Source organism: Lygodium microphyllum, chromosome 4 (assembly GCF_053477565.2).
Source record: "Lygodium microphyllum isolate KBCC chromosome 4, Lygodium_microphyllum_v1.1.10, whole genome shotgun sequence".
Classification (NCBI taxonomy): domain Eukaryota; kingdom Viridiplantae; phylum Streptophyta; class Polypodiopsida; order Schizaeales; family Lygodiaceae; genus Lygodium; species Lygodium microphyllum.
In genome coordinates, this window is record NC_141138.1 from 34515153 (window position 1) to 34540937 (window position 25785).

At 40.7% G+C, this 25785-nt stretch overlaps 1 protein-coding gene across 1 annotated transcript; it reads right to left on the minus strand.

The window, feature by feature from the left end:
- Positions 1 to 646: 646 nt before the first annotated feature.
- LOC148036936 (ABC transporter G family member 35-like) lies at positions 647 to 24199 on the minus strand. The gene is made up of 24 exons (XM_087675862.1): positions 22708 to 24199; positions 21570 to 21690; positions 20599 to 20687; positions 19147 to 19231; positions 18664 to 18823; positions 18502 to 18578; positions 18293 to 18346; positions 18096 to 18186; positions 6467 to 6768; positions 6102 to 6380; positions 5691 to 6007; positions 4767 to 4927; positions 4571 to 4674; positions 4309 to 4462; positions 4077 to 4220; positions 3815 to 3975; positions 3366 to 3698; positions 2985 to 3275; positions 2798 to 2881; positions 2541 to 2674; positions 2198 to 2425; positions 1935 to 2106; positions 1540 to 1794; positions 647 to 916 (listed from the first exon to the last, which is right to left on the minus strand). Exons 1-24 carry the CDS (start codon positions 23067 to 23069, stop codon positions 647 to 649), a joined length of 4428 nt encoding a protein of 1475 aa, XP_087531988.1. The 5' UTR covers positions 23070 to 24199.
- Between the last annotated feature and the right edge of the window lie 1586 nt (positions 24200 to 25785).

The following is a 25785-nucleotide window of genomic DNA, read 5'->3' on the forward strand; positions in this document are numbered from 1 at the left end:
ATATTATAGGTATTAACTAATAAACAATCAATATAAGTAATAAATAATGGGTAATGAATAATTGGGCCTATTTTCCTTATTATTTTAAATATATAATAGATAGAATAGGCCTAGTTATTATAGGTAATAACCAAAAGATAGATAATAGATAATACATAAATAAGCAAATAAATGATGGATAATAAGTAAAAAGGCCTATTTTATGCAGTATTTTAAATACATAATAGATAAAGCATGCCTAGTTATTATGGGCATTAACTAATAGATTAGCGATAAATAAGCAAATAAATAATGGATAATAGATAACAAGGCCTACCTTATCTATTATTTTGAATATATAAGACATTTAAAAAATATTATTTTAAACACATAAGAGATAAGTCCTAGCTATTATAGCTAATAACTAATGAATAATCGATAAATAAGTTAGGAAATAATGGGTATAACAGATAATAGATAACTAGGCTTGTTTTATCGATTATTTTAAATGTATAATAGTTAAAACAGGCCTAGTTATTATAACAAGTAACTAATAGATAATCGATAAATAAATAAGTAAATAAATAATGGATAAATAAATAAATAAACAGAGAGGCAATGTGAGTGAGTGAGAGCTTGCCTTGCGAGAGGGAGGGCGGGCGATCGATCATCTGGTCTGGAAGCGGAGGTGCCGGATGGCGAAGGCGTACATGAAGGCGAAGAAGACAGCGAAGCCCACCAGGACTCCTGCCACCACCCCCAGGAAGTCATAGCTGTAGCCCAGGTTGTCCTCCAGATACAGCTTGATCGTCGTCGTGCTGCCGTCCAGCAGCCGCACCTCCTCCCGCACATCTCCGAACTGCGACGTGATTACCCCATACACAGACCACGCCACCGGACATATCCAGTAGTACCATATCCACCACCCAGGTATCCTCTGCACCCACCCCACCACACACACACACACATACAAACCCCGCCTCAGTTCAGCCTTTTCTTTCTCGCAGCAAATTTACAGACATTTTGATACAAACAAGCTTCTCAAATCCTCAGTCAGCGTGAGTGTTATTCCTGGTAGAGTTTTGCCTACATAGAAAGTAGCCCTGCAATTTTTCAATGTGGCATGTGTTACTATGAGTGGAGTTTGTCTGCATGCAAAGTAGCCCTGCAATGTTTCAATGTAGCTCTTCAAGTTTTCAGCATGACTGGCTTTTATGAGTGGAGCTTGTCCACATACAAAGTAGCCCTGCATTTTTTCAATGAAGAGACCTTTTGATTGGAGTTGTTGAATTACAAACAAGCATTTTGAGGGAGCTCTTCAACATGCAGACTGGCTCTGCACAACTTTATCCAATGAAGAGATATTTTGATTTGAGTTTACTCAATTACAAATCAAAACCTTAATAAGAACGCTTCACTTCACTCTAAAGAACTGGAGGCCTTAGTCCAACTTCATCTACATGTTGTATTAGCTAACAAAAACAGTATTAAGGGGGAAAAAAAACCTGTTGATGGAAATTTGATGATTAAGTTGCCTAAACCAGGAGAATTCGGACTTACTCTTTTAACAACAAAGAACCCAGAGAAGAGATTAAAGATAGAGTAGAAGGTGGATGCCATGATAGATGCCACTTCCATGTTGGGTGTTACAGCTACTGCCATCATGCCATAGTAGGTGAAGTACAGGAACGTAAACAACATTGCGAAGAAAAACCACACAACTTTCGTTGCTGACCATTCTAGGCCCAACATGGAGTAAACCAGGATCGTATATATACACGTTTGCATGAAAATGTATGGAATCTCTATGAGCACCTGAATGAATAACCATTAACAGATTTAATATACATAAGCATCAACAGACTTAGTGAAACACATCAGGGGACTATTAGCTCTTGCACATACCTTGAAATGTTTAAAGAACTGCTATAACCAAGATTCTCAAGTTTACTTACGTGTGTGATTGCATAAGGGAAGGCAGAGTACATTCCTGCACCCCTTTCCCTGTAAAAAACAGCCCTTTCAACTGCCACTACTGCCTGCACAGCTATGCAATTGTTGATACCTAGGAAGATTACAGCAACATAAATTGCACCGAGCAATGTGAGAAGTCCCTGCTCATCGTTCCTGTGAAAACATATCACAATGGAGGTACTTCTAAGTTCCAAAACTTTCCAGACTCAGCTATTGTGAAACACATTCATTTAGCTTGCTTTACCGTCTCTGGCCTGCTTTCCAATAAATGGAACCTAATATCAATGCACACACTGCAGTGAACCAAAGACGATTACAGTTATACTCTGGACTGCGCCAGTAAGTCAGGTGTTGTTTCCACAAGCAGCATTCAATCTGCCCAAAGATTGACTGAGAATATTGTGTTCTGAAAGTGAGGTCTTTAGTATCTGGTGCAGGTTGGCTCAAATGTTCCACAAGTGCTGTATTGTGTCTGTTAGTGTTCACAAAAAACTGAAAAGAGTTATATTCTTGTCAATTTCAAATAGCTTTGCAGCAAATGATCAAGAGAGAAATTAGAGTGAGGGACAGGATCGATATGAACGCACTTGAATAGATCAGAATTGGAGTACACTGCTGCAAAGTCCACATTCAGGCGAGCTTCAACAGATGTTGAAGTAACTTCAAGCATCCAAGTTGCAGGGTTACTCCCATCTTTGAGCTGGGGTATACCTGGAATTGACTGTCATGTAGAAGTGCTTATTACAAGCTATTTTCATCCCTTTGTTTGTCTGTGTTTCTTTGATGCCCAAAAGCTTGATGAAAAGTCTTTGAAGTTCTCAATGTGACAGTAGAGTGTCTTTACCTGGAAATACTTAATCATATCAGAAGACCTGTTGCCCAAAGGGCCAGCATAAATCACTTGTCCCCCTGATTTCAGCAGTAGAAGCTGCAGAGCAAAACAAAAAAAAATCCCCATGATTTCCAGCATTTTTATGTCAAACTGCAGGTCTGAGCTCAAATTTCCCTGCCATGTTGGCATTGTGTTATACCTCATCAAAGGCATCGAAGATATCAATACTTGGCTGATGTATGGTGCAAACTACTGTACGTCCTGTATTTACAGTGTTTCTGACAGTTCTCATAACTATAGCTGCTGCTCTTGCATCGAGTCCTGATGTGGGCTCATCCATAAAAATGATTGATGGGTTGGCCACAAGCTCCACAGCTATAGTAAGGCGCTTACGTTGCTCAGTTGATAGGCCACTTACACCAGGTATGCCCACAAGTACATCCCGTAAAATGTCAAGCTCCACTAGCTCCATGACTTCATTAACAAATACCTTTTCAAACATATTCCTTTGGTTAGTGTTTGAGTTTGGTGACTTACATCCAGGTTAGAAATGGTGGTTATCCTACTAAGACATACCCACCCGCTTATCACTGGCATTTATCTCTGGGGAAAGCCGCAGCCATGCAGAGAACAGCAGTGACTCATGAACTGTTAATTGTGGAGAATGAACATCATTCTGCTCACAATATCCTGATATCCTGGCAAAAGTTTCTTGATGCTTTGGAAACCCTGAGATCCTAATGTCTCCCTCAATATAGCCACCTGTCTTACGGCCAGCAAGCACATCCATAAGTGTTGTCTTTCCTGCTCCACTTACACCCATCAAAGCAGTTAGGACACCTGGTCTAAAAGCTCCCGTGATGCCTTGCAAAAGCTCAAGTCTGGTTTCTGTCACACCCTGCTCGCGCATCTCCTGTAGCAGTAGTCAGGTGATCCTCAGAATCATCAAGAAACTGTAGTTGGAGCTATTTATTAAGGGTGTTTAGCAGCCAGTCATGACTTGATGGAGCGGCTTGAGATTGCATTTACCTGGGGCATATCAACGGAGTATCTAATGTCCTTGAATGACATTGTCAATGGTTGGAAAGGCAGGATCATCCCTCGCTGAGGAGCATCAATGTATGCTTCAGAGGGAGAATTAGAATATTTTTGTGTATGGATGCCTATCTTCTTCTGAGATTGTGCCATACCTGTGACAAGAATCGATTGAAGTGGATGAGGCCATTCAAGCTTAAAAGATTTAATTTGGGTAGCATTTTGCAGAACTTTTGAGTAATACACTAGGATCTACCCTTGCTGATTTTGTTTGAATCCAGATCCGAAGAACTGTAATGCATCTCAGATGATGACATCTGATTTTTATCTTTGTGCTCCTTACATTTTCCAATATCTTCAAGGGTTTTCTTTCCAATTATGACCTGGGATTTACCTGGAGCTGTATTCACATAGCGAAAATGCATATGAATATTTCATCCTTGCGATGGTGCGCAAATTTCAGGTCAAAAGCAATAATTTGGACTTGCCTTTCATGTAAGTCAGAGCTACTGTAAAAAGTACATTGAAGAGTACCGACATGCTAAATACAACACCAGTGCCCAACCAGTACCAGTAGTTGTGCGGTGGCACACCATGAGTCTCCAATACCTTAGTGCCAAGTCTCAGAGCATCAGCAGTGGGCTGCAAATGCCGAACATTACATTTACTGCCATGAAAATCTCTCTCTCAAAGATATTTTGAAGTTTGATCATGAACTAATATATGTAAGAGGTGTAAAGCAGCACTTACATGGTCCCATTGTGGGGCAAGTAATTCATTCACGCTGAGTGCATTTTGTACATATGTCACAGGTGAAACCCAATACCCCCAGGACCACCATTTGGGGATTCTACCTGTGTATAAAATTTACCTGGGGTTGAGTAGTGTTACAATCTGAAGTATGTCAGACAACTCAAAATTTTCAGCGACAACATGAATAACATACTTTTGGGTGTGATAAATCCACCAAGTAAGAAAAATGTGAATGTGACAAGGGGCCCAACTATGCCAGAAAGAACTATTGTTCTGCAAACTCCTGCAATTAGTCGAAATAGAGATCCAGCCATTTGATGCAAAGAAAAGATCAAGAGAAACTGTTTGAAGAATCTGTAGAACAAGAGAATTTTCAGGAATGACCGTAATCATTTTGCCATGTTGATAATCTGTAATTTCAGAATTACACCATCCAGAAGTTTAAATGTAAGAAATTATAGGGTATGCCTGCCATTCTTTTCCAGTCATGCATGCCATTAATGAGTACAAAGATAGATGTAGGAGAAAGTGTGTGAATGTTTTGGCTTATGATAAGGATATCATCTGGATTCAAAATGTGCTTTCTACAAATTTGATAGCACTGGGGAATAAATTATGTATGTTCGCTTAACAAGCATTTACCTCTAGAATCATGTATAAGTGTGTACATTGACAGTTTGACATTCAGTTCAGGCATTTCCCATTCACTTTAAGCACTTCATGCAAGTAAAAAATGCTCAAGCTTGTATAATTTCATCAAAGATTCATGGGGTTTCAGGTTCCTCTATGTATGAATAGCAATGGAGGACTGTTGGAAATAGTATGGTTATTCACAGCAGCTGATTTGAGTAAGGCATGCCTTACAGCACATCATTAATAGATATCTGCGTTTGTGGTTTCTCTGTTTTTGGTCTGAGTAATGTACCTTGAGGCACATTTATGTCATAAGTCCCTGCACACATGGTTGCCTCTTATATACCTAGAGAAGAGGCATGCCTCTGTAATGTCAGAAGTCCCTGTGCATGTAGTTGTCTTAATGTTACATAGCTACTGATGCAAGGGGTAATCTTACATGCCAATACAACATCTGCAGGCTGTAGAGAGCATTTCTTCATACCTGCTAGCCGCAGGGGCAAATCCTATGGTGTAGTATGTCATAATCACCCACATAGCAGACTCCAAGATTGATATTGGAAGTCTAGTGAGGATTATTGGCAGAGAATAGGCCCAGGCAGGGTAGTAGAGAAGTTTTCTTTGTTTGAAGAAAGTAGGAAGTAGCCGCAGTGTAAAGGGAACTTCCGGGTAGCCATTGAACATATTTACAAGCATGGCATAATACAGTGCCCCTAGATAATGGGTGCCATCTTCTTCATTGTTTCTATGCATTCGCGTGTGCCAAAAGACTGACATAGTAATGGCGCCCATGATAATGATCTGCAAGGAGTTACAAAGTTGGTTATTTGCAGCAGTTACAAAGGGAGAATTCTTGTTTCTTTGTGGTCAAAAGAAAGTAAATGAAGTCTTGTACCTGGCTGGCCTTGAATACGAATACAAAAGCATTCCGCTTGATCAATAGGATCTCCCTGGCAAAACATGTTGAAAAGATTTCTACTTTGTTGAGTGAGTACTTGGTGAACGCCAATGAACCTTTGGGAGCTTTTGACTTGTCAAAGGGTGTCAACATGAAGCTATCGATACTCTTTCCAACATGGAACAGTTTAAATTTCTCTGCAAACTCTGTTGCAGATACATATCGATATGGTTCTGTGCTACACCAGTACTGTTTTTGGTCCTTAAGGGACGTTACCTGCAATTGATGTGCAACTTACTAAAAAGGCTTTAATTCAATGTATGTAATGCTTATGCAGTACTAACTAACAAGATTTTCATTACCTCTTGTAAGAAATCTGCCACCCCTTTCCTTTCAGGACACTTGAAACCACAACTTTCAAAGAATTCTTCTGCACTCTCTCGAGGACCTTGGTAAACAATGTGCCCCTCAGAGAGGAGTATAATGTTGTCAAAAAGCTCGTAAGTTTCTGGGGCAGGTTGTAGGAGTGACATTACGATGGTGAAGTCCATATGATGAGCAAGTTGACCAATGCATTTGACAATCTGATAAGTTGTAGAGCTATCCAACCCTGTTGATATTTCATCCATGAAGTATGTTCTTGTACCTCCTACGATGATCTCTCCTGATAAGAAATGCAGATAAGCGAATATTTTTCTGGTGGAAATCACATTCACAGTCTCAGCTATACACCTCTAGGGAGGTTTATGTGAAGTTTGAAGTGTCAAATCTTCTTCATCATTATTTGCTGGCTTTCTTTGTTTTGCTTTCAACTTGCAAAATTTGAACACATTCACAATCTCACTAAGCACAATGATGATCATGCTTTTTTTCCTTGTGTTCTCAATGTCTCTAACCATAGTTTTTAGGATATTAGTAGTTTTTGTATTTGTTGATGAGTTTTATTCTAAAAGATCCTGTAGTACTTGTTTTCACTGGTGATTTGCTGCACAATGGTGGAACTCTTATCTCTTCAGTCACATTTGAAAAAAGGTGTGGCCCTGAGTGACTTAATGCACACATCTCACATGTAGAATTAGTGTATTTTGACCACACCTGCTAGCTCAAGCTTAGGGTTGTTTTTTGTGCCACATTCCATAGTTTGAGCCAGATAATTAATGTCACAAGTTAAGTGACTCAACACCTTTAAAAATTCTCATGCCAGTAAAGATCAATATCAGCTCCCTTCAAACAAAACAAGAGAAAGGAAGAACTAATTTAAAAACTAGTCTAGGTTCAGAAAAGTTGGTTGGAATGGATGACTTTAAAGTCTTAACATCCTGTGAAGTGATGGAATCGACCCCAATTCCAAGGCCATAACATCTGATTATAACAAATTCCAGTTTGTGATTCACTACTGGTCCTAAAAAATGAAAATGGAACCTAGGAAAAAGAAAACATTGTGGGATGCAGGTTTATAACATGGCACAAGTTTTTATTGAACTACATTCATATAGCCAGAGTATGACCAGGATTCAGGTGTGATGAAGCTAGAATGGTACAAACCAGTGCTTAGACTAGAGGATGGTTTGAGATTATTTGAGGGCTGGTTGGTCAAGGATGGGTGGAGCTTGAGACGTGCAGTCATAACATACATGATTATGTTATCATGCTGTTTTTCAGGGGTGGACATTTCTTGATTTTGTTTCCTGAGAAAGGGTTTCTGGAAATGCATGGAGTGAACCTGAGATAAGTATGCTTGCATAATGTTGGACAATTACCTCAACTTATGTCAAATGTAAAAATCAGGTTTAGCTTTGAAATTCTCTGTCTGTCATGTCAGACCTAACAAGCGGCTCAACAAATCTGGACCCACATACCCTTTGACTCATTCAATTCGGTCATTTATAATAACCCACAGCTGGGCAGAAGACAAGCTGAAATTTCAAATGTAAAGCATGAAAAAAGAAGAATGATAAAAGTTTTAGAATACATGATAAACTGGGACAGCAGATGACTGACACCATAGTTTTTTTTTGGTGATAAAAAGGTGTTGCTAATTATATTACCCAAAAGAAGAATACAATGAAGTACAAATGCATCAGCGAGGGTTGAATTCTTGTAAGGTGAAGATTAGGCCATGGCCACCCCAAGTGTGAAGAAATTGCTGCCAAAGCTCCCATTAGTGTCGAGGGTCTCACTGTAACTGCTCCTAGTTGCCATGAAGGGAGTTGAATTATGATTGATGAAACCTCTGCCAAGGTGGCATACACGAAGACCCAACTAACCGACTGCCTATAGAAAGCCCTCCATGAGATACACTGTAGGCTAGGCTGTACTTGGCGGAGTAGTTGGCCGGTACCTCTCCACATGAGCTATGCCACCTCACAAGATCATAGATAGCTAGTGCTTCGGAATATCCAGGTGCTGCAGTGGGCAGCGCTGGCAAACTCCATCTGTTGCATCTGGGCCAACCAACTGCCGATTGCTAGACCCCATGTATCAAGCCATAAGATCTTCCTCAGCCATCAACTATCCCAAAGGCCTCCCTAGAAGATCTGGTGGAAAGCATATGTGATACTATGCTCTTCCCAATGTCTATTGCATGATGGGGGCTATTCCATGCCATCCTATATTAGAATATATATGACAATGTGGGCTGTGTTGGTAATGAAGCTCATTGGCTGTTGAGAGACTGCTGAAACAAACCAACACCACTCCCAATTCCTAATCCACCTCATCTAGGGCCCTGCCCTCCCAAATCCAAAAGTCGCCACTCTTGAATATCTAACCATGCGATGTATGATCAAGCTGCCACAACTTCCCTTGGAGACTTATGACTCGGATCCTTGTCCAAGGGATGTTGGCCCTTGGGGAAGGGAAGATCTTGCAGCCTTCTGTCTACAGCTAGCTGGCCAGGTACCTGAGGGTGCCTCTGACTTCTACTTGCAACCAGCATTGGGATGCCCAATGCCCATAGGTGAAAACTGTGCTTCCCACCCATGGGCTGGGTGCATAGGCTCTCAGTGGGAGTGGCTAGCCAGTCCTAGGGGATCACCGCATTAATGTCTCATCTCCTAGCCGCCCCACTACTTTTTGAAGAACCCTCCAGATCTGTGTCCTTGTAGATGTCTCTCTGGGTTACAAATGATCAGCTATCTATCAATCTCCTCCTAATAGCTTGAGGGTCTCTGCTCTAGGATATTGCATAAACTCTACCACATTCATGGCAAGCTATGAAGGATGATTTGGGTAATGTGATTGGCATTGGTGTGAAGATCCACCTCAAGGATTTCTTGGAAGCTGTCCTAGAGGAGAAGCTTTCAAGTCTGTCTACTTGGTGTGAGTCCTTGATCACCAACTTGCCTAGTCAGCAGACCTGACTCTAGTACTCTTGATCAATAACCCCTAAGTCCCCCCTTTGAGCAATGTTGGATGATGGTTTGCGAGGCCACCTTAGTACGTGAGTCCATGGATCCACTTGAGCTAGACCATGGGAAATTCCAGGCTAAGCAATGTAACTAAGCTACACATGGTGGTGAGAAGCACCAACAATAAGCTATATAGTGGCCTAGAGGGACCCACTTCTCTCCTCGAATGATCTTTGAACTGGTCATCAAATTCTTCATCATCTTGCTAATCAGCAGCATACAGTGGCCTAGAGAGACACTTCTTGCTCTAAACCCACAATTCTCCTTGCTACTCAGACTGCATGCCCATTCCAAGATTAGGCATTATATTTCCTCTATTGCTTTCTGTACCTTTCAATGGTGAAGCATCATCATGACTTGAACCCAAATCACAGTATGATGACATGCTTACTGTAAATGCACTCAGCTGTTCACACTCAACAATATGCAACTTCATTGACTTACACACTAGTGCCTAAGGCCCACTTGCTCAAGGGAGTGATGGTATCCCAGTAATGGAACCATGAAACCAACCTTCCTTCTTGGAGAGGGTGGTAATGACCTGATTAATCAACAATTACAGCAAGTATAAAATTCACATAAACTTGAAAATGCAGCTGTTACCACTTAATTTTGGACAATGGACAACATGTTGGTCCTGAAATTGGTGCCCCTTGCAAATTTTTCTTTATCTTGAATTGCAATTTGGACAGAAAACAATGAGATTCCTTAAATCTCCTTTGCTCTCCAATTCTTTTTGTTGTCATAAATGACCAGCAAGCCTTTAAACTAATTTGCCCTTGGTTTGCTCAAGGATTGACCTTCAATTGTGCTCCTTGGATGTCAAATTCAACCCCAAATGTTTGTTGGTTGAATAGCACTTGAATCTCCTAAAATTGCCCCAATTTCAATGACTGAAATTCAAGTCTTACTCGAGGATTGGCCTTCAATTGTGCTCCTTGAGTGACAAATTCAGCCCCAAATGTTTGCTGGCTAAATGGCACTTGAATCTCCTAAAATTTCCCCAATTTCAATGACTGAAATTCAAGTCTCTAGGTCTTCAATCTTTGAGCACGGTTCCCGAGGTGGCTATCAAACCCTAATTTCTATTGTAAATCAGGGTTTACAATAGAGATTAGTCAAAATCTCCACCTCTAATGGCTGATTTTGCTAAAAGTTGCTGAGAGAGGATGAGAATAGGCTAGAGGATGAGAGAAAATGCTGAGGACAAAGAAAATTCAGACTTTTATCACAAGAAAATGGAAGAAATTAATTGTTGCCCTCTCTAGATAGCCATGATAGTTGTCTCCAATGATGGAATACCTTGAATATGATGTTGGTTGGCTAAAACAAACCTCAAACTCTATCACCTACTATTGTAGTCTTTTTTGGGCATGCCACCAATCCCTAGAGGGTCTCTTGCTAGCTCGAAATGGCTTGTCAACTATTGTAACAGCAATGGCACACACACACACACACACACACACACACTCTCTCTCTCTCTCTCTCTCTCTCTCTCTCTCTCTCTCTCTCTTAAAAACATCTCCCACTTGCATGGCAAGTTTTGCTAAGTGGCAACCTTTCAAAACAATTTTCAGCATTATCCAACTTTATAGGTTAATTCTCAGAATATTAATTCTGAAAATTAATTTAACAATTATTATGGCTCAGAAAAATAATTTGACTAGCCATCAATTAAATTGGTGAGGTCAATTTATCACCCAAGTAATCCGAATTGGCATTAATTAATTAATTAATGCCAATTCTCTAGTGTCACCATCAAAACTAATGTCTAATTAAATGTTCTAGGCCAAGTTTTTGACAATGGGTACCACCTAGAAGCTGTCAAGCATAACTTATTACAACTTTTGCCAATGTTAAGGTCTCATTACCACTTAACTGAATTGCATTTCACATGTGTACCTCACATATGCACAACTTAAGAATGCCAAAGCTATGCATTAAAAATACACATCCTCGTGATAATTAGTTTGTGCTTTGTCATATAATCATGTTTGTATTTTGGATACGAGTATAGTCGTTACACGGTATCAAACCTAGGTACTCTTTGAAGAAACTTAGGCCCTTCATAAAAAAGCTCATAAAAGAAAACATGAACTCTCAAAGAAAAGATGACTTCAAATGTTGCTTCAATATCCTAAACAATCTTTGTCGAGAACTAAGCAAGAGTGAGCATCTCAACTTACTCTGTGAGATTCTAATGGAGGAGGAGCTACTACAAACCTTACAAGATATCACTAGCCGAGTTTGCTTTGATTCTCATGCATCAACCCCAACAACTAGAAGGTACTATTGATTATTTCCCCTTAGATTCTATACACAGGTCTAATGATTTTGCAAGGAGGACAGAACCTCCATTACGGGACTAGCCATCCTATTGAAAAGACAAACACAAAATACAAACCTTCATTCACTTCCCCTCCTTCCACTCCAATGTCAACTACACAAGTTTTTACTTTTGTTTCCGTTCCTAATGTTTCTACTTCTATGCAAGATGTTGGTGATATTCAAGAAGATAATACTCTTCACTCCATTCATAATAGTCTAAGTTCTAAAGAGGACTGATACTTTTATGTATAAAAAAAGAGAGGTGCATATAAGAAAGTTTTCCTTCATCTTTTGTTTCTCATAGTTAGCCTGAAGTTGATACATCATCATTATCTACTTTTCAATTTCAACAAAACCATTCATCTCCATTCACATCTATCCTCTCTACACCACAATTTCCCATCCCACCCTTCTCTTTTGCTACACCCACATCTACATCTACACCATTTACCACATCACCATTTACCATTCCACCTGTCCAACCACACACCACACTGGGGAATTTTTAAACATAGGGTGTCATAGGCACATTCTTTCCTGTCAGGTTCTATACTTTTGCACGACCAGGCGGTGGAGGTGCATAAGTGGCGGGATTTTATCCCCCAAACCAATATATACAAGGGTATCCTACCTGCATATCTCAATTCCCACTCTACACTCTCGTCTCCCAAGTGACCGCACAGCTCGCCAATATGTCAAATACCAAGAGGGCCAACCTACACCTTTTTGGCATTAGGATCCCATACTAAATAGTTGCCTCCTTTGGGGCCCACATCTAGAGTCACCTACGCACTTCATTGTCACATGTAGCACCTAATCCTCCACCCTTCTATCCCATGCCACTCATCTATCCCCCACCTCCTCCAACCATCCATCCATCTACATCAATGAAGGATGAGTTTACTGATAAGACTCGTTGTAACAAGTCTAACTTTACCACTTGGTCTAATTTGACACAGAATGTCTTGGATTTCCAAAGCTTGTGGAAACTTGTTCAATGGTGGCCAAAACCCCAATCTAACTCCCATTGGTTCTCATATGAGGTAGTTTGCTCTTCAGAGACTCATCAATGACAGATTACTAGCATACATGTTTAAAAGAGCCACATGTAAAGGGTTTCCGAAGAGCTACAACAGTAATACTATTGTGACCATCCTCAAGTTAGATAATCCTACATTGCCCAATAACTATCAGACTATTATGGTCGATCACACATAGGCCAAGTTACATGCCTCCATTCTTAAGCATGAACCGAGCGGTTGGGCAAAGAGATGGGTCTTAGAGAACAGGGATCCAGTTCTAGGAGAGGCTTCTTTACATTGGATCACATCCTTACATTTAAGAGTGATTTTGAGGAGGGCAGACCTCATGGTAGACAAATCTACTACTACTGCTTTGTGGACTTCTACAAGCTTTTGCTATAGTACCGAGAGACAGGTTGCTACACAAACTTCATGGTATGGGAGTGCCTAAGGAGCTCATTTCGGAGATTCTAGCACTAAATGTAGGATTATTGGTGGAGTACAAATACTTAAAGACCTTTCAACACATGTTTGTTTCACCATTGGGGTGAAGCACAGATGTCCTCTTTCTCTACCACTATGTGACCTATACATTGATGGGATTTATGGAGGAGATAAACAAGCCTTGCTAGCAAGCATTTGGATACCTCTCTTACTATATGCAAATGGCGTGCTAATAGCAAACTCTCCACAAGGGCTACAGAGATATTTCAATGCATTACACTTCTATGGATTGGACATTGGGCTTTCAGTGAACCTTGGTAAAACCAAGGTAATAGTGCTTTATACCACATCATAGTGGGCTAGGAGATCAACACTTATGTTTACTTACGGAGTATATGGACTCTTATACATATCTAGGAGTTCTATTCATAGTCTCCACTTTCTCTATGAGAGAGGCAACAAATACTAGATTGACACAAGGATACATAGTGCTAGAAGATTTAGAGAGGATGTACTTACAAGTACAGATCTAGGAACCTCACACTAAGCTGTGGCTATTTGGTACATTGGTCATATCCACATTACTCTATGGAATGTAGGTATGGGGGCCAAGTCTTGATCACTATAGCAAATCAGGTCATACTTATGATGGATGGAGATTGATGGAGAGGCCTCTTACATCGATGACCTCCAGGATTATCAAATGTAAGGCCTCAGTCAATGGTGAGGTCATTAGAGCTGAGTTAGGGGACTACATTGATTGTACTAGAGGCCCTCGCCCAATCAATCTCATTTATACGCAGTCTGTGGGATCTACCCAAACATAGATATGCACGACTAGCTCTTGAGTCCTCTTGATTGCTTTCCAGAGAGGAAGATACCTCATGTTGGTATGTACAAATGTCGGCTTGGTTTGAGCTAGATGGCTTTATCATGAACAAACTATCCCCGTTTCAATATTCCCTTGATACACCATCTCTTAGTCATCAGAGTGGACCTCACTTAGTTGGATAACAAAAGGAAAGGGTTGGCACCGGTACAGGTGTTGGGGACGAAGATGGCTTTCTATTGAGAGCATATTCTCCATACCACAAATGATGGTCTTATTGCGCATCCAAGACACATGGACACCCACCTTTCCATGGGTTTAGATGTGCTATTGGCCACTTGCACACCTCTTCACATTAGTTAGAGATTAAGACTGGCAGATATAGATCTATACCTCTACAAAAGTGCATATATCAAATATGTCAGCTAGAGCTAGAGACAGAGCATGGAGCTACATTCACCATAGCTGCTCCTCTCCTCATAGGATGCACCATCTAACGTGGTGAAGCCATGTTCCAAATTGTGGCATTAGATACACCATCAAGGTTGCCTTGTGACAATGATTTGCTGACTAATGAGGTTTTATTAGCTTCTATCTCCCATACTTTAGGTATTTTCTTCATATCCGCCACTACCACTCCTACCTTTGATACCCCTGCTGCTATCACCATATTTACAAATGAAGTAGGAAGCATTGTGCCAAAAAGTCAACCAAAGTCCTCCACCAGCTGGTGATACTCAGCTGCTAGACCTAGGAAAATGAGAATGATGGGTTCGAAAGGGAACTTGTGATAAGACCCAAAGGAGGAGATAAAACTGATATTCCAAGGAACAATGTAATTATTTAATAACCCTCTCTATGGACACAACCAGGGAGCTATCGAAAAGCTTTCATGTGGCCTTGGATGCAGTCTCCTCCAATTCCTTCTCCATCGTGTGGACGATTTGGAGCTCTTTCTTGGAGAGGACCACACACAAGGAGTATGTCACGAGGACGTGAAAATTTGATGCTTTGCTTATATTTAATTGACATTTGATTAAAGGATTAATCAAATGTGCAATTAAAAGATGCACATGTGAGGTGCAAGCTACTTTTTCACAGTTGAAGGTCGAAGGACTCTATGAAAAAGATGGATGTCAAAGGCAAAAGTTGTAACAAGTTACACTTGTTAGATTCTAGGTGAAATTTTGGTGTCAATTTGCCCCTATGACCATTAATTGGCCATTAAGTGTCAATGGTGACACTAGGGACTAGGCATTAATTAATGGATTAATGCTTGTTGAAGAGTCAATTAATGCATGGGACCACTTTGGGTTGCAAATGGCCTAGCCAATTAATTTTTGGATAGGTAATGTCAATTTTCTGGGCATGGATTAAGGGCTGAATTGATTTTCAGAATTAATTAATTCTGAAAATTAATTAAATGGTTGGAAATTGTTGAAAATGAATTAAGAAAGCTGCCACTTGGCAAAACTTTCCCATGCAAGTGGAGAAAAGGCTAAAAAGGGATGAAGGGAGAGGAAAATCTCGTATTTTCATTTTGGAGCTGTTGGAAAGAGGTATTGGACTGTCGTTGCCAACTTTTGGGGCCTTTATCCAGCCATTGGAGACCATTTTGGTGATGGAGATTGCATATTCTTGACCTTAGGAAGCTGGCAATTGCTATTGATGCATTTTCTCCTGTAGATCATAGTCTCTGATACTCCTATTGTTGTTGGTGCATCCGTTTGGGGCTGTTACAGTAGGGTAGCAGCTGATTTTGATCAATTCTTCGTGACAAATCTCAAAATTTTCTCTCTTTATGTATTCTCTCATCTCCTTGAGTCTATACTCAGCCATTCTCAGCAATTCTCAGCCATTTGGAGGAGATTTCAGTCATTTTTGGTGGGCTGATCTGTAATTTCTACAGTAAACCCTAATTTACAATAGGTAAATTAGGGTTTAGTAGCCACCTTGGGATCTATGCCAAAGATTGAAGGCTCAAGGGACTGAAATCAGCAGTAGATATTTGAAGATTATCAAGGGATTTCAAGAGCCAGCCCATCCCAAATTGATTTGGGGCAACATTTGGCCAGCCAAGGGTCAAATTGGAGAAGAAATCATGGGTGAATCAAGGGGCAAATGACCCAAAAGGCTTGCTGGTAATTTATGACAGCAAGAGCAATTGGTTAGCAGGAGGAGATTGAAGAATCTCGAGTTGTACTCCTTCCAATTGAATGAAAGCTAAAGAAATACCGCAAGGGGCGCCAATTTGGCCAACAAAGTGTCTACTGTCCAAGAACATTATAGTAAAGTGTGTATTTCGTTTTATGTGCATTTATTTATTGCTGTAATTAACTCTTAAATCAGGTTATCACCACCCATTCCAAGAAGGAAGGCTGGTTTCAGAGTATGACTGGGTTGCACCTTAGCATCTGCCAGCAATGGACCAGAGGTTGCCACTGTGTGCATGTCTCCTCAGAGCTCTTGCTCAAACTGTGTGCTAACCAGAAATTGGGGAATGCTGCCACAAAGAGAGAGGACATCAGGTGAGCTAGATGGCTGATCACGGGTAGCTGAGAAATAGAGATGGCGGCAGGCAGGGAACAGGCGGGCTAAGAAGAGGCGGCAGGCAGTGCAGGGTGTGCAGAAATACAGGCAGCCAGTGGTATGCAGGGGCAGGGCAGTATGCAAGAGTGGCATCCAGAGACAAGGCAACATGTGGCAGCAGAGGTGACACCTGCAGGCTGCACAGGCAGCGGTTCAGACAGGCAGGCAGTGGCAGGTTGCCAGGAAGCATAGCCAGCAGTCATGACTGGCAGATGAGGGGCAACATGGGTGGAGGGAGAGCAGATGGTGGCAGCAGGTTGGCAGAGGAAGAGCCACTGACAGCATAGATACCCTGCATATACATCGATCATTAGTGTACACGGCTGCATACCAACATACATACGTTCCAACTATTACAATTACTCAATACAACTGTGTTGTCACCTCAACAAAAATCTGACGTGCAGAAGATTAGTACCAGATGCTGCATGATGGAGAAAGAAACAATGCTATTGTGGAGGAAGCTTGTCAGTGCAGGAAGCTCCTTTTGAAAGCTGCTGTGTAAGAGCTTTGTAGCAAAAACTGTCCTTGGAAAAATATTTGCTCTTGTTTGAACATTGAGAGTTCAGGCAGCAGTGCCTAGTGCCTAGTGCCTTGTATGACATCTTTGAATGAAGATGACACTGACAGTGTCATATACACCTAGAATTAGAAGGCAGTATCAAGAGAAAGGAATGCCAAAAATTTTAACACTCCATCTATTGTCACTCCTATGTGATTGAGGAAAATGGCAGAGCTTGTTGCATCTTTTTCAGTGGTCAAAGGAAAGATAATTGGAGATGTTAATGGCTTATTTGTTATGAAGATCCCATTTGCAGTTAATTTTTAATCATAAGAGCAGAACCTCCAAGAAGTTGTGAAGAATTATCCTCCCAGAGATACAATGCTGTGAAAAGCACCCTATGGGAACTATTACCCATGTTGTTGATCTTGTCAAAACTGCAAACTTGCTGGTTATTACAACCCACGATCTGAACTGGCTTTTACTGACTAGCGTACATATGCTCCATACACTCCACCATGGGTGCCTATGTGGTAGATGGCTCCTTGATCTATTTCTTACAAAGCAATTCTACGCTGTTGAAACCTTACATCCCTTGAAGGTAGCTGGGAAGTGAGATTAATTTACAGATCCCATTGATTATGTTCTCTCTCTCTCTCTCTCTCTCTCTCTCTCTCTCTCTGCTTTTATTGTTTCTAAAAGATAATGAAGACATTTTACAGATAGCCTTGCAGTCAAATGTTGACGAGAAGAAGAATCAGCATCTTTATAAGATTATTTTTGCGAAGCATGCTGCAAGCAAGTCCCAACAAAATACAGTAAAAATTCTGTAACTTTGCCTTGCCGACGTAGCCCTGAGTAGCATACCTGTAGTGACTCGCTTCTTTTGCCCTCCAGATACTCCTCGTATTAAATGATCACCGAGTATAGTATCGGCACATAAATCAAGTCCAAGTATCTGCAGGTTTTCCTCCCAAATTTGAGCATCGCTATACAGTCTACAAATAAGTATATCACCTTCATTATGCAATTACAGTCTACAAATAACTGTATCACCTTCTCACCTTCATTATGTAATCTGTCTGAAGACTGTTCTTGATGCCTTCCATAGCAGTTCCCTAAATTGTGCACAACTTTAAGAAATGAGAAAGTATTCGGGGGTTATGTTTGTTTCATTATTGTTTGCAAAGCTAACATGTCATTTTCATAAAATTAGCAGTTGTACTTCAAACTAGGCCTAGTACATGCAATTTGCATTGCTTCTACTTCTTACTTTCATGAAAATGTCAAAATCAGCATCAGCATAGAGGCCACTTTCTTTCTCTCTTCTGGAAACTTCTGAAAGTATATCTGTTTTCGTAGTCATGGTCAGTGTGGTTTCGGAGTATTGATCAGGTTATGAGGAGCCACTAAAAGGAACCAAATAAGGTCTCACCATATCGGGATCCAACCCCTTGACATCTTGCAGAAAAATCCAGTGTTTCTCTAACTGTCAGCTCACCAATATGCATATCAGTTTGATTAATGTAGGAAGATGTCTTCTGAGGCACAAATTCATCAAGTCTGCACCCATTGTATGTGACCATTCCATTCACCTGTAGTACATGTCAAATGAGGCCATTGAGCATTAAATTGTCAAACAGCAAGATCAACACCCGGATTAATGCTTACCTGACATGATACAAGGAAGAAGAAAAGGTGGGTTGGGGCCCCCGGGTGGTTGGGGGGGTGTGCGCAGTGGCTGTGTGTGGTTTGGGGTTGTTGGATGTGGGTGTTATTACTATGTACTATTTATTATGACGACATGGTTAGTGCTACTTTAAAATTAGTATATGTATTATGTGACTCGGATTGCTGATTCTCGACTTAAGAAAAATAGCTCTTAGTAACCAAAACTTGGCAGACTGAAAGCATTCACCTGTAAATTTGAATCTAGCTGCCCTGCAAGGGCTAACAAAAGGGTTGTCTTTCCTGAGCTTGGTGGTCCCAATAGAAGCGTTAATCTACGATGCACAAAATTTTGTTTAGATTGTAAAAAAACCTTCTAAATAAGCTTGAAAATTTCTCATGTTCATTGAAAAAGATTATTTCTGAAGAGACTACAAGTCATTGTTTCCCACCCTTAAATCCATTTGAGATTCTAATCATGTGAATCAATTAGGAAGGTGAATTAGAGAATCTGATGAAGGCTTACCTTCCATCAATCTTTTCCAAGTGCACACTATGTAACAAGATACCTCTGAATAGAAACTACCATCCAGAATTCAAATATGCTGAGCAATTTGCATATTTTAAGGGACCCCTCTGAAATGCTATTCTTTGTTGATATATATCAGTTTTCTGATTTTGAGGAATCTATGAAAGTACATTAGTTGTTTGATGCACAACTGGATTATTTTGCATGTCCTCATAGGTATTGTTTACAATTAGAGATGTAATATGGACACATTATTATGTAACAAGCAGTTGCAGGCAAAGCAAGAAGTTCAGACTGTGTCTATGACTGTAATTTGATAACTAAGATAATTATTATGTCATTGGGATAGCCTATTGGTGTATGGAGATGTCCATGCTAATGTGCAATGTGCTAGACTGTGTTTGTGGGGCTAGAATGTGTATGCATTTGTATCCAATGGAACCCATGGTCTGCAAATGTAGAGCTATCTGGAGTGGAAGATGGAGCAGCATAGTACTGAAGATAGTCATGGGGATTACTGTTTGTATTGCAAGGACTATATGAAATGGTGAAAGAAGAATCAATACAGGTCGACAAGCTCGTTGCTGACAACAAAAATGGGATAGACCACATGGCCGAAAAGGCATCAATGTTGATAACATTGTCTCTGGGCAATGTTCCAAAAAGCAAGCCACAATTTTGCAAATGTTTATACAGGACATATGCCCTCTACCATTAGTAAGGGCACCCAGATTTGCGCAAACACTTTTCATCCAAAACTGTCTTGAATGTTTAAATTTTTAGCCAAAATGATCCACGAAATTATGCAATATGGCACCACCTCTAGGCAGCATCTGTAGCTACCTTAATATATGGAAGGCAGTCTTACATACTATCAGTTTTCTCACCATCTAAATATTCAAAGCAAACACTGCTGCAACAACTTGAGCACCATATTTTTTCATCGCAAGACAGTGCTATCTTGAAGTTAAAAGATTGCAAAGCATTCAGAGGTCGAGAAGCCTACTCAAGTTATATACAAAATGTATTGGCACATTGATTGCTTTACCATACTATTTACATTTGTGTTGCTTTTATAATGTGCCTATCATGCTTGAGTAAGGAGGAAAGACGATGACCTGCCTTGAAAAAGAAAAAACAAAATTCATTGAGGGCAGAAAAAAAACTATCTACCTTGAAGGTTGAATGAGCCCATCGAGGTCTTTTAGTATGCTGAAGGCAACTTTCCTTGTTGGCTGCAGTCCAATTAGGCCTAGGAAAGCCTGCAGATAGAAGCAATGTGTTTGTTGGCTACATTGTGTGGGACCATGGAGAATATAGTGGACCAAAGAGTATTTGAGTGTTTTTGGTCAAAAACATGTGGGGAATAGATGGAAACATTCCTGCTGCATTAGCTAGAACAGAATGCACAGAAATCACTGACGTATGTACATACACTTAGGTATGCATACACCACTAATAATACAAATCATGCATGTGCATCTGCAGAAAAATATGTTCGTAACATAAAGACAGTCCCATTGCATTGCGTGCATGCATGCACGTGTGTGCATGTGTGTTATGTCAATCCAATGCTGTGTAGCCCAAATGGATAGAGATTCTCCCTTCATGAAGGGACCAGGAGGTGTATGTGGAAGCCCCCATTTCTAAGTGAACTGGCCCAGAATTCTCCCACAGGTGGCATGCTATTGAGGATAAGCTCGCAAATGTAGTGAAATTGTAATTAGCAAGACACCAGAGGTTTGTGCTCCTCCCTGCTGCTGTGCTCACCATCTGTGAATAGGGCACTCGCTGAGGACTATCATTGCCTCCCAGTGACTCCCGAGTCCAATGGAAGGGCCAGGAGCAACTCCCAGTGACACTTATTGCATGTAGATGTCCCATGCAGCATGCAACTTAGCAACTAGAATATGAGAGATAGATAGACAATGAATTAGATTAACAATAGACTCGACAAAAACTATGTCATGTTTCCACACATGCATCACCTGGGCAATATAAAGGAAAGGTTGCCTTTGCTAGAGCAAAAATGCTGATACTGATAAAACTATGCTAGATCAACAATATAAGCAGTAGTAGAGTACATGTACATAGAGAGAGAGAGAGAGAGAGAGAGAGAGAGAGAGAGAGAGAGAGAGAGAGACCTCAATCACATTTCTAGTGGCATTCCAAAGAGTAGGTAGTGCCCTATCACCAACATAGGCCTTCGCATTTACGGTCAAATTCTGGAAACGTACCTCTACTGTTGGTAATTTGACACCAACCCTGGCAATGGCAAAATGAAATCAAACTGGAATCAGCTATCAAATGACAGGCTATGCATTAAAATTTCACTATAGCTTTGCTGAAGTTCAAACTTAACCATTCTACTACATATGGCTATGTACATGTTTTCAAAAGAAGACTCAATCTTAGTGGACAGTAATGACATCACTGGCACCAAATTGATTCATGAATGGTCTGTGCCTTTGTCAGCTTAAATGACTATGGTGAAATCAAGTGTGTTGAGAAGGGTTTTGTGAAAGCCTATCATGAACCAAGATTTTATCATGTGTAGCGTTATGGAGACGCCAGCAAACTTGGTAACCTGTAAGGATGGCCAATGTTGCTTTATACACACATGCATGCATGCATGCGCGCACACGCACACACACACATATGCTTGCATGCACAGAGCAATTCTTCTAGAAAACCCATTGGAACTTGGTAAAAAGCCAGAGGAAGTCTAAAGTGCCTATTTAGCTTCTTGTGACAAGCTATATCCAAAAGTGTGGAACCATTTGACCAGCCGTACCCAACAACAGTGTTCCACAGACCAACTGAGACCAAGCGGGCTTAGGTTTCAACCATGAAAGCAGCAAAGAACTCAGATTTCAACACCATCTGTCAAATTATCTACCAGTCTGGTTGTATTGAGGAAATGGAGTGCAGCTAGTTGTATGCAAAATTTTGCGAACCATGTTTACCTTCATCTAAAGAAGGTGAGAGAAAGTATGTTTGTGTAAGATGCATTCGTCCATTGCTGAGGAAATAATCTGAAACTTTCCCATTTTGCCATCTCTCTTGTGGCGTGCCTAATGCACAATATGCAGTTTGTGTTCGTCAGAACTCTGTCTTATGGTCCAGTGGATTAGTCATGAATGTACTGTGCATGTTGTGCATGTATTGAGTACGTGCGTGCACACACAGAAAAGGCCATGCGTGGCCTGATCAGAATCTATCAATTCATTCCTGCATGTCTGAACATAACAAAAAGATTAGAGGCATGGATAGTTCAGTTACCTGTCGATCCGTTTCCGGATGTGCTTCAACAGGTGATCATTGTCTTCTTCAGGAGCTTGGACGAGGTTGCTGATAATGGACTGCCTTTGGGAGAGGGTTAATGACCTTACATCCACCTGGGAGTGCAGCACCCCCCCCGTCTCTGCCTGGCTCCTAAGCACACCTGCACGAAGCTTGTCATAGGTGGGTAGTCTCTGGAGGGCGGCCAATTGTAGGGCTTCATCATCATCTTCAGCATACGGCGCCTCAGCAGAGACCACCGGGCTTCCGGAGAACCAGCTTCGCCTCTGGCTCTTGGATCGCGGCAGGGTTCCTGAGGCTGTGAGCTCCATAGATGGGCTGGATGGAGGACTCTTGACCATCTCTGGATCTCTGGCTCTGGTACCACTACAGAAGCCGAAAACTGATCACCTAATTAACCTTTGTGTTCTATCTGGGCTTCTCCCAGAGGTTAGTGTATACACTTTTGCAGTAGGTGGGTGAACATCTTCTATCACTAACAGGCTACCTATGTGTGTCTGACCATGCAGATGTGTCTGTGTCCATGTTTAACGATGTGCCCGTGTACGATTTTGGAAATTAGGCTTTATAAAAAGGCTTGGGCAGTGGAGCTCTGCTGCAGATGCTGATTGCATGCACACATTAATGGTCAATCAATCTGCAGCCCTTGCATGAGGAGCATGGACGAATTCACTCGGAATTGTATTGGACCCAAGCTTTGCTGGCAAAAACCCTTTGTTGTTACAGTCTCATCATTCGTGCAGCAACGGCATTATCATGAGCCCCTTTGTTGTTCATGCAAGGATGGCATTATCATGAGCCCTGTTGTTGTTCATGCAACAAATGGCGTTAGCATGCATATTGGGATGTGCCATGCAGCAATGGCATTATCATGCACTGTGCAGGCTGCCCTTATTTGGTTGTTCAGGCAGCGCAATGGCATTGCTCGTGCATGGGATGTGCTTCTGAATTCAATCATCAGTGCAGTCCACTGGAAGCAAAGGAAAGGCTTCCACTCCTTTTAGTTCATGGCAAGCAAGACAAGGCTGGTCCTAGCACATGTAGCGCAGACAGACAGAGGCAGAGAGAGAGAGAGAGAGAGGAAGAGAGAGAGATGTATAGATATCTGTACACACACAGATATATATGTCTATGCGGATGAGAGCTGGTTAAGCTTGAGAATGGGATGATGGAAACTGACTGGGAGTATCTCCCAACTGTTAGGGCCACCCGGGTAAGGCCAAAATCTCCTGGTTAGCGGTTTGTTGGTATCGCCCGGGTAAGGCCGAATCTCTGGTTACTGGTTTATTAAGGCTCGAGCATCCATTGGGACCGGGTAATGCCAAATCTCTCGATTATTCTGCTGGTTAAGGATTGTGAACCCGGAATTGGGTCTCGTGAGGCAAACCCAACTAAAGATCACCGGATAGAGATCGCTTCCAAGTACTGCCGCCTAAACCTCTATCAAAACCCAACACTAAAGCCATACATTATACATATGCAAAGTCACGTCCTTACACACAAACAGCCACACAGGGATATGTATGTATGTATGTAGGTAGGTAGGTGCAAGGCTTTCATACACCTTCTCATTAGGCCTTTTTTAATTAAAATTTTTCAAAAGGTAATTCTATTGCAAATAAAACATACAATATTTACAACATCATATAGATGCAGGGGTAGTATACCAACCTAGTTACCACGACATGGATACAATCAAAACACCTACAAACCAATGCTAACTCTGAAAACATAAAGGCAAATGCCAATATGAGCTTCATCATGAGTTTCAACCTACATGAAGGAAAAGAAAATGTCATGAGCTTCAACTTTCTTTTTATTTCGCTTTCTTGGAAAAGCTTATAGCTTGCTTTAATGTGCATGACTTCCATCACAAAATGGTTCTTGTTTCCCGTCACTTTATATCCTTCTTGTATGATGCTGCCATTTATGGGATCTTTCTTAATTCTCACTCCAACTTGTTCATAGTTTCCCCAGGTACCTTATGCAAAGAGAGTTTTTGTCGATTAAAGGTGTTTCACATAGAACTAGAACCCCTTCAATTCATTTCATGTCATATTCTATTTAAATGTGAGCTAAATAATACAAGCATTTTTTCATGCTCGAATGCATCCATTTCTTCATTATTGGAACCTATCTTAGTCATTATAGCATTCTAGCCATTATGCATTTCAAGTTGCAAAGAGCGACCGACAATAAAGTTTTTAACTTTGTTAAATTCCAACAGTAGGTTGTAACAAACACCACGTATCTTCTTTTACATCAACACATGCATTTTACCTACTTATTGCAATAGCATAATATGTTGTACTATGCTAATAGTTTGGGCCTTGGTCTTGGGCCTATCATCATTACCTCTATTTTTCATCTCTTCTTGTACTCTTTCTTAATGTGCACACATACTTGATGTGATACAAACACACACTTTGTAGTAGTTCAAATGTCAATAAACATGCTACAAGTAATTTAGCTCAATTTCTTTTCAACTAAAATTTTTGAAAACTCTATGCCTCCAATAGAATTGAAGGTGTAAATGTGTTTAGTTCAATCAATCGCATGAAATAGACAAATCTTTTTTTTTTTTGGAAGGTGGGGGCGAGGGGGGGCGGGGGGAGTTGTGATAGAACCTTCACCTTAGTTTCAAGTCTCCATCCATTGGAAGGTCAAGAGGCAAACTTGCTTTTGTGTGTTTAACTGTAAGTACATGCATGACCAAATTTTGATAAGACATTCCTAAGGATTCTAAATGACTTCTTTAGAAAAATAAACTTTCAAGTTTCCTTCCTCTCATTATTTCATGTTTGCAAAATAATGAGTGCCATAAATACAAATAATTGCCAACATGCATGCATACATATAGTTGTAAAATACACTTACTTTGTCACTTATAGTATAGAAACTTTACAAAAATGCATGCATACATATACACATTCATGCATACATGCACATAAGTTTCTCAAAAAGAGCTACCCTTATATTAGGATGCTATTTCTAGATTAGGAAAACATCTGATTAAAAAAGATGAGTTTTGAATGCAACAAAACAAATCTATGTCTC

Coding starts and splice junctions, on each gene's coding strand:
- LOC148036936 (XM_087675862.1), bottom strand. CDS start 23,069: ATGGTCAAGAGTCCTCCATCCAGCCCATCTATGGAGCTCACAGCCTCA. Junction 20,688..21,569: donor CCACTAGAAATGTGATTGAG/GTCTCTCTCTCT, acceptor TTCTATCTGCAG/GCTTTCCTAGGCCTAATTGG. Junction 4,221..4,308: donor AGCTCTGACTTACATGAAAG/GCAAGTCCAAAT, acceptor ATGTGAATACAG/CTCCAGGTAAATCCCAGGTC.